General features: G+C 35.8%; 1 protein-coding gene across 4 annotated transcripts in view; it reads left to right on the top strand.

Annotated features, from left to right (window-relative positions):
* RGS12 (regulator of G protein signaling 12) overlaps positions 1-12,842 on the top strand; it is an 84,266-nt gene that overhangs the window by 37,454 nt on the left and 33,970 nt on the right. For all 4 annotated transcript variants that reach the window (XM_059817613.1, XM_059817611.1, XM_059817612.1 and 1 more), the window contains exons 3-4: positions 2,618-2,639; positions 10,630-10,799. In XM_059817613.1, the coding sequence (XP_059673596.1) occupies positions 2,618-2,639; positions 10,630-10,799 (192 nt within the window). The remainder of the gene's footprint in view (positions 1-2,617; positions 2,640-10,629; positions 10,800-12,842) is intronic.

A 12,842-nucleotide genomic window follows, 5' to 3' on the forward strand; every position in this document is an offset into this window, starting at 1 on the left:
GCAACTTCTGACAGGTTTATATTAAGATTTTTAAGTACTCACAAACATGTTTTGAACATATTACTGTGAATTCTTACACAATAATTACAAGCTTTAGTTTCTAGCTGGTTTTGTTGAATTAAGTGGATTTAGTTCAGTTACATAGATGAATTTAAAGAAATGTTCTTAAAATAATTTTTATTCTGTGATCTACAGAAGTAAACTGATAATGCTTGGAACATGCTGGGTAGTTTCAGTGGCACTGTAATGTAAAAAAAACCCCATATAGTTGGAATGTATCAAAACCAAAGGGAAATTTGAAATATCTTAATAGCACAGAAATAGGTGGTTGATATCTAGATAAGAAATTTGGTTCTTCCTATGGGTACTATTTTTTTTCTTTTAATGTTTAAACATAATAATTATGAAGGCCTTCCTTGGAGAGATTGTAAGATGTTGATATATGCAATATAACGTGCATTAGCCAAAACATTTAAAATAAACACATGAAACCAACCCATGGTGTGTTAACTGCATTAACTTATGCTAAATGGATTGAGGTAAAACTGTATCTCATTGTTCATAGGACTTTATTAAGTGGTACTATTACTGTAATATTTGAGCTTTCCTGTGAAATCACACCAGTTTTCCTTTGAAATGATATTTTACAATTGTTAACTTCCCAGTTTTTGAAAAAAGTAGTGTAAATATACCTTTTACTATCATGAGAATCCTATTCATTTTACTTGATACCTTTCAAAAACATGAAAGAGAATTGTATTCGGTATTTGAATCTAGATTCATGCAAGCTGCCAAAGTAAATGACCATTCATAAATGTATTTTGAAAGTATTTTTATTTTTTCTGTGTAATGTGTAAACTGATACTATTACTTTACTTTGAGTCATCCTTTTCTTCGTTTTTTGAGAAATGACATTGAAATCATATGTGAATAAGAAATTAGAAGCAATGATATTTCTAAAACAGATTTCAGTAATGTAAATTAAATTTTCTAAGTTACGAATATGAATTAAGTTACAGCTTCTGAATGCATAATATCCTTGCTAGACTTACGTGTAAAATAGAAGTAGAAAAGATGTCCTAAGCCTCGCTGAAGAACTGTACCCAAAACAGAAGTACTTTTTTGATACCTGAAACAGTGCTGTTAAAAAAAAGTGAGAGGCTGGATTATATTATTATGCTGCACAGATTCAGAAGCATTTATTTTTGTGTTGTTAAACATGGTGTCATCATTTTTTTAATCTTTTCTATGAAAGATGTGTTTGTGTTTATCTGAACTAGCACCAGAGGAATGATGTCAATAGGGACTAGTTTAGAATTTCAAAGTTCCAGAATACTTGTGTTAAAAACTAGATCAGATCCTCTGATGATGATGTGAATGGTGAGGATACAACAGTTTATAACAAGTGATGTTCTTCAGATAATGTTAACAGCAGTATGAGATCCTGCACTGAAATAGAAAAGAGAAAGAAAGGAGAAGATATTCTTTTAAGGACTAGTAAAGTTTTTTGTGGGTTTTGAAGGGGAGAGGGAATGTTTGTTGCCAAGGCTGGAAAATAGAAACAAACCGTGGAGAGATAGCTTTTCTCTCGAGTTGTGTATATATGTATGTTTTTTTCTTCTGTGTGTTTTCCATCTTGAAGAAATTGTAGATATTGTAGGGTATTCTTTCCTAGCTTTTTGAAGAGCAGTACAAAATAAGAGAGTTTCTTTTTAACTATTTAGAAAGTTACTTAAAGGTTCAAGGACACTTTAAATGACCAAGAAAAGGTTCCCCATACTAAAATAATAATAATAATTTTTAATAGCCATTAAAAATCAATAGAAGCTTAAATCTAAAAATCAGCTGTCCTTCCAGTTTTTCACTCAGCTGAGTGTCAAGGTGCAAGCTCTGGAGTACATGTTTGGGAAATGATCACCTACTTGGTTTTACAGAAATGTTAGCTGCCTTGAGGTAATTTGTGATCAAAGGTGAGAGGTTTAGGGTAGATAAGCACATAAACGTCAACATTTCACTGGAAGACTAATTGTCCTGGAAAATTTGATGTAAAATGCTAGTAGAGATGGTGAGGAGTTCTTACCTAGCTTATTGGAAACACTTTTAACATCCTTTTGGCTCTGTGGAAGTGAGAAGTCATTGGCAGGGGAAGTTTTCAGAGTCATCTGACTGACAATACTAAATTTTAATTTTGGTTCCACATATCCCCAGATATTGCAGCAAAATGAAGTACATGAGGTGGTGTTTTCATTTTAAGTCTTTGCAGGTCAGTTTTAAGGTACCTGCTTTCTCACATATACCAACTGATTGACTCTATTCATCTCAGAAGGACTGTTGGAATCAGTGTAGCTACTCACAGGAGCAAGTACTTTGTCCAGTAAATACTGGTGGGATCAAGTGCCAGGAGAGTGGTTAAAAGGCCTGGGGTGAACTTCATGGTGGGGAGGAAACACCTGTGGGAAAGTAACAGCTGGTTTGTTTAGATTTTCCTCTCTTACGTTATCTGTTGTTAGTAAGACAATAAAAATAGCTAATGCTTCAAATATTATATGGAACTCAGAGATTCCTAATACTTACCATGAAACTTAAGTAACACTTATTTTTCTCTTTCTTATTGCAGTCAGCAACTGTTTCTGATGGAGGTAAGCTGAAGCTTGTTTTTACTTTTATAATGAAAAAGAATCAATTTTCCACTTGAAGCAACGTAATACGTGGTAAATAAGGTGATACATTACAAGATGTTAGTCCAAAGTGGTGCAGAACTCTGTGACTTCTTTGGGAACTGTGCCAATGAAAATATTGCAGGAAGGTGTTCGCATACTTTCACTGATTAATTTGCATAATTTGTTTTGTGGCACATCTCCACATATGCACATTTTTATTATAACTAGACTTCATAATAATAAAGAGGCAGAGCTGGTAGACTTTGGTATAATTGGATGGTAGATAAAATCTTGTTCTCTGTTTTATTGTCCTTTACGTACCCTATTTGCTTTTGAAGAGATATGCTTTAGCTCCTAAGTTGTAAACTGTGTTGGTGCACTTGTTGAGGTTGAAATTTCTTTACAGTGTGATGCATTTTGAGAAGGGGGTAAGTAATTTGATATTTGTAAAATCCCAGCATGGAGCTTTTGTCATTCTGGACTACTTCTAAGTAAACTCCTTTTTACCTCACCTAAGCTTGTTTGTTTTGATTTTAACATGGCTTTAATGTTTTAAAGGATGTCCACTCTCTGTTAAACATTAGAAGATGATTTCTCTGAACCTTTGGAGTTAATTGAAACAGTTTAAGTATGCTTCCTTAATGGAATAAAGGAATTTGTGTAGTTTAGGGTATACAAGGGATGGCTTTTCTCACTTGTCGTGCTTGGCAGGAGTTGGTTTGCTTGATCCTGCAGAGAAACTCACATACATATTATTACGTTTGCTATTCTTTGACAACAGTACAAGACAATTTTGTTAAATAAAAAGGGGACAAACTGTGTTGCTCTAATTGGTGCAGTGAAATTGAAGAAATATTTTGAATGGTAAGGATAGTTTTTTATATTACATGCAAATGTAAATGCAAAATTAGCAATACTAGTCACAAAACTCCATCGTGTCCTGATTTCTGATTCCTTGCAAAACTAAGGCTACAGTTGAGAGAAACATTACTGTTTTGGTCCTTTTGACAGAGCCGTTTCCAAGGGCTGGTTGACTTTATCAGGTATTTTCCTTCTCTACTGCTGACACAGTCTACTGCTGTAACAGTACTTCTGTCTAGAAGAGAAGATAGACTCTATATTGTATCTGTCTTGTCTGCAAAGTGACAAAAGAAGGAAACAGAAACCAATTGTGTCTATTCTGCTTTCTATTTCTAAAATGTAGCCTATGTTTTTGTGGGAAAACCATGTATTTTTTCCCCTAGATGTTCCCTGTTTGATATAAAAATCAAGACAAGCATAGACTTTTTTTCTTTGTGTATGTAGTTGAATTAAGTTCCAGGTGCTGAGGGGCAAAAAATTTGATTGATCATTTTTAGCTAAAATGGAATATACTTTCTCCATGAGGGTTCTTGTTCCATGTTAATGAAAATTATTTCTGTTGCCTATCCAAACTTGGAGATCCCTGTGATAGTACTCATATGACAATAATTTCAAGATTTTTATGCTTCCAGCTGAAAATTTATTTTAAAGATCTGACTTATTTTCAGTTCTGCCAATGACTTTTGTATTTCATTCTGATGCCTAGGTAATTGTGTTTTCACAATTAATTCTATATGGTTTTGTGAAGTCATGAAATTTAAGGCCCATGTAGGTTGCAGAGGTGAAAAAACAGATAATAAGTTGTATGCATTTTTCTGCTGAGTTGTATTCTCTACTTTTTCAGCTAGTGGTGAAGATTTAACATGGACTTTCTTCACTGTTGAATGCTACTTAAGAGGGGGTTGTAATCTATGTAAAAAGCGGTAGTCGAACTATACTGAATAATACGGAATCAATGCTTAAATACCTAGAAAGTGGATTGGAAAAATAAGAACCAGAGAGACTGTAACCAGAAAAAGTGAAATGAAATAAAATCCTAATTCATTTAATTTAGAGCTGCATTGAGTAAAAAGCTCTGATTCATGTCTGAATTACATTTTCAGGCTTTTACTTTTATTGAATATGTCACAGCACTGAAATTTTTCCAATCTTCTCTAATCTCACTAATTTATTAATAGATCCACAGATTTACATGTTTTAGGGCATGTCTAGATTAGAGGAGTTTTCACTAGTGTAGCCATTAGTATAGCAGTGCACACTTCCCTTCCTAGACTAAATCTTAATATTAGTATTTGTACATATAACTAGATACTATAAATACTGTTGTTAAGCTTCAGTCTGGGAAGGGAAAATTGTGTGTAAAAAGTAATTATTATGTGTTTATATACATCCCTTCAGTATAATAGGAGGCATGACAGCTCTCTGTACCTTTTCTTCCCAAGGTCTATGAAGTCTCATGTCATATGGCTTTTATTACATTAGAGCCAGGCACTGGAAACCATCTACCCCTTGTTGCATTTATTTTACATGGTAACTCAGCTTGTGCAAAGCTGGGATGTTCCCATCAGGCAAAACTGTGGGCTTGGGCTTTGCAAGATAGCTAACATGTAAAAGATATAGGTACTTGAAGTAGTGTTGTTTCCAGAGATGCCGACCAGAAGCAACTCTTAACTGTAGTTGATTTGCTTAATGAATTGCAGACAATCATAATGCAAACTGTAATAATGCTTAGATGCAAGATCACTGCTATAGATCAATTAAATCTGCAGCACCTATGCTCTAGGAATGGCAGAAACCATTTTATGTTACTGCGATGACTTGTAATGAGCAGATTTCGCCTACTTCCCATCTTGGAAACTGTCCATTTCTGCTGACTGTAGGAATAGTGAGAGTGAGTATACAGCATGCAGGCTGTGGCTGATGTTTTGAGCACTGTGTCATCTAAATCATCACAGGGATGATCTATAGTCCCCAGCTAATGTCTGACTTTGGCTGTTGATACTTAGATGGCACTTTACAGAGGCAAAACCTTAAGGTCAAAGGGCATATAATAGAAGCACATCATCATTCATCTCCCAGACAGACAGGTGCTGAGGTATCTGAGCTACTGAGAATGTCTAAGTCAGTTTTAACCTGCTATTCCCTACAGAGATCAGTTCCACAAAGCTGAAGTCTAGTATTTCCAAATACTTAAGCATAACAGATACTATATGTATGTCTTTTTCCTAAGATACTACTTTGCTGTAGTTTCTGCCAATTTTTGGTTTTAATCTTCATCACCTGGAAAGAATTTTCATAAGGAAAAGTGTTCTTAAAGACTTTTTTGAAAGGAATCTGATGTTTACAATAATAAATAATTTAAAACTGTATTTTAAAAAGTAACTAAAGAAGGTAGAGCAAAAAATCCACAATGAAGTCCAAAATAAACCGAAATGCTGTTTACACTTGTACACTATAAATACAGATGGATTATTTCCTCCAACAGGTATACGATTTATTTGTCAGTTACGTTGGCAGTCCATGCTTGCTGTAGCTATGTTCCACTCTAACATAAATAATTCAAGTTCCTTTAGCAGCAGTGGCAAAAGGTCTTTTCTTTAAATTATTTATGTAGCATTTTATAATGCTTTGTGTTAAGTATACTATTGGTTCCTCTGCTTGAAGCCATGAGGGTAAAAGAATCAATTTGTTTAGAATGGTGTTAGAGGCTACCAGGAATTGCTGGGGGGAAATGCGTTAGCTTCCCTTACCCCGAAATTGCAGAGGAGCAATGTACCGTACAGTAAGACTAATCTGCACCCAATGGGTTCCGGGACATTACAGCTGAACTTGGTATGGATTCAGAAGGATGGCTTTCAGTGAATGGCTTGAAGTATTTGGTTAAGTGGCACCACAGTGGTTCTTACCAGCTTTATCCAGGTAATGTATTTAGTGATTAATTGGAATATCTTAATTATATGAATGTATGCATTCCGATGATTACAAGGAATATGTTTAGCTTCTCACAATAATAAAAAGTATTTCTAGATTGAAAAATGTATATGGATTTTATAAACAAATGCATACAAAAATACCCTTAATTAATTGTATTCAGACTTACTGCTTTATATGATTTAACCCAAAACTTTCAAAGCCATCTTATCTTGAATACTTTCAAGATTTTAGTTGATTAAATGCCTGCATTTTCGTACATAATGCTGTTATTGTAAAATAAATAAAACCAAGACCCTCCACAGAATCTGTAAACACAAAAGCTGTAAAATACTGAGTTTTGAGGATATTTAGAAAGCATTCTGTGTCAATTCTGTATTTGAAGGAGGTAATAAATGAAACTAGATGAGTTTGCACAGAAAGTAGTACTTCCTGGCTAGGTATGGTGGCTCGCAAACAACAGAAATAAATTTAGGTCCCTGGGATTTGGGATGCTTGAGTAAGGAGCCTCCTTTTACAGGTAATGCAAGATGAGTTGGTGCTTCCACACAGTGAGGAGAAAGGAAGGCAGGCATTAGGAAACTTCACAACGCTGCTAAGTTGTCCGTGCACCTGAGTTGGGATTTTCACAGTAAACTCCTGGTATCCTGAGATTCCCAATAGCTAGTTTTCTTTTTTAAAACACTTTTTTAAAACAAGAAGGAGGAGGCTGCTTTGCACAACAGCCTTGTAGTTAGAATGTTTGAGGGTGGGAATCAGGGCTCTACATTTCCTTTAATGATCGTCACAGAGTGCTCCTTAGACAAAATATGTGACTCAGTCGGAAAGTTTCTCCATTCCTGCTGTCCAAGGTGGGCTGTGTGTACCTAGGAATGCGTGAGTTGTGAGAGTCGGGAAACCTGACACTGAAGTCGTACATTGGAAACATTCCTCTGCAAGGGGAGTGGAGCAGGAGTTACAGCTTATACGGTCTTCATTTAAGCGTGATTTGGATAAATTGTGTACTAGTGTTTTAGTTGGGGGGATGGTGCTTCCCATCTGACCTTTCTTTTTCTCTGATTCTAAATGGCATACCTGCAGTAGGTTGTAACAGTTTTAATTGCAACTGTTGATAAATGTAGTAAAAGAAACTAGAATAACCAAGCCTTTTCTGGGAAACAACCTTGTTCTGTGTTGTTTTCAGGTTGACAGGTACCCCAGCAGAAATCTGTACAGATTTTAAAAGCAAACTGACGGCATTTTTCTTTTAAGAGAAAACAAAGCAGTGTCAGGGTTAAGTATGAATTCAAATAGGTCTTTCTGAAAAAGTCTGAATTAGCTAAATAAAAATCCACCAGAACAGAGACAGTTTACTGTGAATGAGTAATCCCTTAATGCTGCTTTAACACTTTGGAGGACCTGTGCCAGTAGCTCTCAAAGTTGTTGAAAATGAAGTCTTATTTTGGTTCATTTGTTTTCATGGGACCTCCAGAGTCGGCAGCGTATCAGAGGAACGAGAACCCAGTGTAGTTTAGAGCAAATGTAACTCTGGCAAGCTGGCGAGAGTGAGCAGCTGCTAGCAATTAAAGGTAGTTAGCAGTCACCCACTGGTGTAAAGGCTCAGAGACTGTAATTGCAGTTTGGTCTTCCTGCCTGCCATGGGGAAATTGAACAGCCATCACTTGGAGGGAGGAAGGCGAAGCTGACCTGCTAATGACTGCTCTGCCTACCATTTTGCAATCCCTTCTGAGTCCTGAGGCGCTGTGACTTGGGGATTTAGAGTTGAGCACTTCATGTGGCTACTCCTTAATTTCCCTCTGTCAGCCAAGTAGGTTTAAATGGTTTGGTATGTGGGATGGGTTTACCTTTCTGATTTTGCCTGAGAGGAACTAGGAAATTTTCATCATTCATCACTGGAGAACACTGGGGATTGAACCCTCTTAGGAGTGAGGCAGTATCTGAAACTGTTGCAGATATATCAAGAAGTGGGTGTCTATTTATATCCTGGGCTGTAAAATAAAACGTATCCACCTGCAGAATTAAAGCAAAATACTTCAGATAATAAATTTAGATACAATTCTCTTCAGATTCACATTAGCTTCTTTCACAGTAGTTTCACTGTGGTGACAGGTATTCTCTAATGAAGCTAACAGTTGACTTGGTTATGTGCTTTCATATGTCTTAAAGGAAAAAGTGAATAAATATTTCTTATTAAAAAATTGGCATTATTTGCAGAGTGTTTTTCATTAGCTTTTATTAATATGATGATTAGGCAAAGAAAAATATTTGTATACCTGATGTGTTATTATAGTCCTTAAATATTATCCTTGTTGAAAATATAAAGTTACATTTACATTCCTCCCTAACCTAATTCTTATCTTTGTCTTATTTTTGTCTTAAACAATAGCTTTTCTTACAGAAATTTGCCGTAGTTAACCGTTACATCTTAGTAAATATTTCTAAGCTACAGAATACATTTGAAGTGAAGTTTCAGAACAATATTTTTTAATTTAAGTTTTCTTATCTTTATGACTATCTTTATAACTTTTTCCTATTTTCATAACTATCTTTGAATGGTCCTTTTTTTCAAAGTTCATACTTCCAGGGAGGAACAGTAATGTTTTGTAACATAGAATTTGGAAATGCAAAGTGCTTTGACATATAAATAACAGAAAAGGAGAATGTGGGAGGTCTTGCAAAGTAGTCATTTTTGTGAAATTACTCCTTGCTTTAGTTAGTCCAGGTGATTAACTGAGGAAAATAAACAACAATAAAAATGTCTCTGTGAAGAACAGACCATTTCTTGCTGGTTGTGAATTCAGTTTTCTCCATCAGTTTACATTTATAATGACCTGTATATATGCTTTTCCATTTGGCGTAGAATTATTGAAGATATAATCTATTTTATTTGAGGATATTATTTTCTCACATCTATTACTGTTAATTTTTCAAATACTTGAATGTCTGCTTTTTTTTATCTCTTCATCAGAATCATTCAGTTTGGCATCTCTCTAGTGCAAGGCAGGGTCCACTATGAGATCAGACCAGGTAGCTCAGGGCTTTATTCAGTTGTGTCTTCAGAACTAAGTAAACCTCACATCACTTCTGTGAAGTGGGTATCTGTGAGTACTACTATGCCAATTTTACGTTCATGTAAACAGGGATGAAGAAAGCGGTGATTTGTAAAAGGGCATACAATAAATAAATGACAGGTTTGTAAATAGGACCCTGCTTTTACTTAGAGCAGCCATTTCTTTCACCTTTGCATTTCTGTGAACAAGTGGTCACTTTAAGAATTTATTGTTCATGCTCTGTTTACTGTTACGTGACAAAGATGACCTCAGCCAATACTTGAAATTACTACAGTCATGCTGCTACATAAGGTTGTGTTTTCCTGAATTCTCTATGGGTTCTTGTTAAGTTGTCTTTCAGAATACAAAAGAGATTTCTATTTTTCTGAGATCTAAAGAATCTGATCATGTCTCAACTTGGGGTCCCCAGATTATTGCACTATGTTGGCTCGAGTCTGGAAGGGAGTCACGGATCCCTGTTTTTATCAGAAACCCTAATAAATTTAGCACCTATGGTTTGATACCTCTACTTTCCATGGATGAGGAAGGCATCCATTACTAGCTCATTCTTTTGGTGTTCTTTTCCTCATTTGATTTCTTTCTAAATTTTCAGCATTTAACAGGAATCTCTCATTTCCATGAAAAACTTCACGTAGTCCCTGTCTGCTGATTTAAGAGTGTATGAGGTTTTGCTATCTCCTATCACCTAATAGGTTTTTTCCCACTTTCTGATGATCAGTGGGTTCTTAAAGGTCTACTTTCCTTGGATAATCTGACCGAAGGATTGCAGTCGTGAGGTGAGGAATGTGAGCAGAAAATTTTGTTCAAAAGATTTGTTTTGTGAAGGAAGAAAAAAGATTTCCTTTCGTGCCTGCCCTTTTTGCTTCTGGTCGGGGATTGCTGTTAAGACACTCATTTAGTTTTCCTTGCGGTGGAACAGAAGAAAATTGAGAGATGGTTGGAGTTGCTTTTTCTATGCAGGTGCTCCTAATAAAAATGCAGAGGGATAGTTTGAAGTTTGCACTACTTTCAGCTTGAGCAGAAGGTGTGATAAATCAAGTAAACAATGCTGAAGAGTAAAAGTGAATATTTTATTGACAGATTTGTTCATTTTTTTTTTTTAACAGAGCTGAATAGTACTGATTTAAAAGACTGCATCAGTGAAAATAGCCTCAGTAGCAATGCTAGTCTTCCCAGTGTACAGAGCTGCCGACGACTTCGAGAAAGAAGAGTTGCAAGCTGGGCTGTTTCATTTGAGCGCCTTCTTCAGGATCCTGTTGGTGTTAAATATTTTTCGGTAAGTTTTGAGGGACAGTAAGAGGCCTTCCAAAATGCTGCACTAATTTTTCTGTATTCTTTTTTCTTTCTTGACAGTATCCTTACATAGAACAAGAGATAGGAGTTCATTGTTCCACAGTTGTTATCTAAGCATCTTTGTAAGTTTAAACTGGCTCACAGTTGAATAAAAGTTCATAGTAATACACATATTGCTATGCATTTCTGGATAGCAAAAGTTTCAGATAAAAATTGAGGTTATACTTTGCTTTGTATCTGAACTTTAAGGAAGCTTCCCCATTTTATAAAACAATTACATTTGGTTACATTTGTATCTGTAGCCTTTGAAAAAAGAAAGAGGCAGTAGTTTCCTAAGAATTGCTAATCTATTCATGTTTGCCTACTGAAATCTTGGAAGCCATGTAGAACGTTTTTTCAACAATACAGTGGCTTATCTTCCTGCAAAATATTTTTAGAAATACTTTTTGGAAGTAATTAAGGTAGCTAACAGCACTGGTTAAAGCTGCAGCTTGCAGGAGTAGTGTTGAGTATTTGCGAAGCATAAATTAATCTTCTTAACAGCACATATATGAAGTTGTAAGTAGTATCATCTGTTTTACGTGTAAGGAAATAGAAGTTTATACACTTTTGCATTGTTGCACTGAAAATGTGTTGCTGATTCTTAATCACAAGGACATTTTGTGCTGCCCAAATAATTTTCACAAACAGGACATAAAGAAACCGATGGTATAAGAGATGTAGATTATTGGACTCCTTTACTTGCTACAAAACTACATTAAAATATCAAATGATTAGTAAGCAGACTTCCATATTAAATGGCGTGGAGACCCATAAAAACCATGTTAACAGTGAACACCTGTTTGAGGAAACAGAGAAGATGAAAACAAAATAATATACCCTGGGTATTATGTTCCCTGTCTTTCCATTTTTCTTAGGAGAGTAGCCTAAGAGTTATTAGCGTTTCCGCTTAGATACTGAGACTTCTTCTCAGACTGAGAGAATTACAATTTTGATCTGATATTAGAATCCACCTGGAAAATGGTATAGTTTGTGAGTGTGCTAATGAAAGTTTAGTTGTCTTTTCTCATTACTTTTAAGTCACTGGAAAACTTACGTACACTTAAGAGTGTAAGCCTTGGAGTCATAAAGCAGAGTCATGGTGCCTGAAAAAAAAAAAAGCCTTTTCAAGTGATAGGTTAGCATTCTTTCAAAGGGAAGCTCAGAAAGCCCATGGACTGAGAAGGGAGTCACCTATAACTAGCCAAAATATACAGATTTCTGCCAGTATTCAAGAACATTGTAGCATCAGCATTTAATTTACGATTGCATAGTAAGCATCTTGGTGCATTTGGGATTCAGCATGCATGGGCCTTTCCTGAGGACAGCTTTGTCACAGAGCAGGAATTACTCTCTATGAAGAAGAGATTTTGCATGTTTTGCAAATACTCACATTTTGCATAATAGTCTGCTGATTAGAGCAGTCATCCAGGAAGTGAAAGACCTGATTGCAAGTTCCCTCCTCAAGTGGTTCAAACCAACATCTCCAGCTTCCCAGCCATGTGTGACAACTGCAAGGTTACATAATGTTCCAACTGGGGCACCACTCAGTCTTCCTGATGAAGCTGAACTGTTGTGCAGCCAGCTGTGCCCAAATCATGTGGCCAGAAAGAAAGCAAGCAGGAGATTGACTGCAGATTCGTAGTGAAGGCACTGAGTGGGGAAGTAGGTAGTTGGGTTCCAGTTCCTGCTTGCTAATTTGATTCTCTTTTAATCTGTAATTACATGTAAAATGCAGAAATGTCCCCTGACTACTCTCTGGATTGTCTTTTATACTTTTGGTGGCTCAGGTTAGGTACCTGAAGAACTTTTAGTTTAAATTGAGAGCTTGCTAGTGGATTTAGAATGCCTGGATTGTAGTTTATCTCAATTGCTTTCTTACAGTTGGACTCCCTAAACTCTATGTAAATCTTAAAAGCACAAATAAAGTTAAGTTTTAAGTATTTCTGTGAAGATTCCTCTTACACAGCTTTCTGACACTGCCTTA

Source organism: Gavia stellata, chromosome 5, assembly GCF_030936135.1.
Source record: "Gavia stellata isolate bGavSte3 chromosome 5, bGavSte3.hap2, whole genome shotgun sequence".
Classification (NCBI taxonomy): Eukaryota; Metazoa; Chordata; class Aves; order Gaviiformes; family Gaviidae; genus Gavia; species Gavia stellata.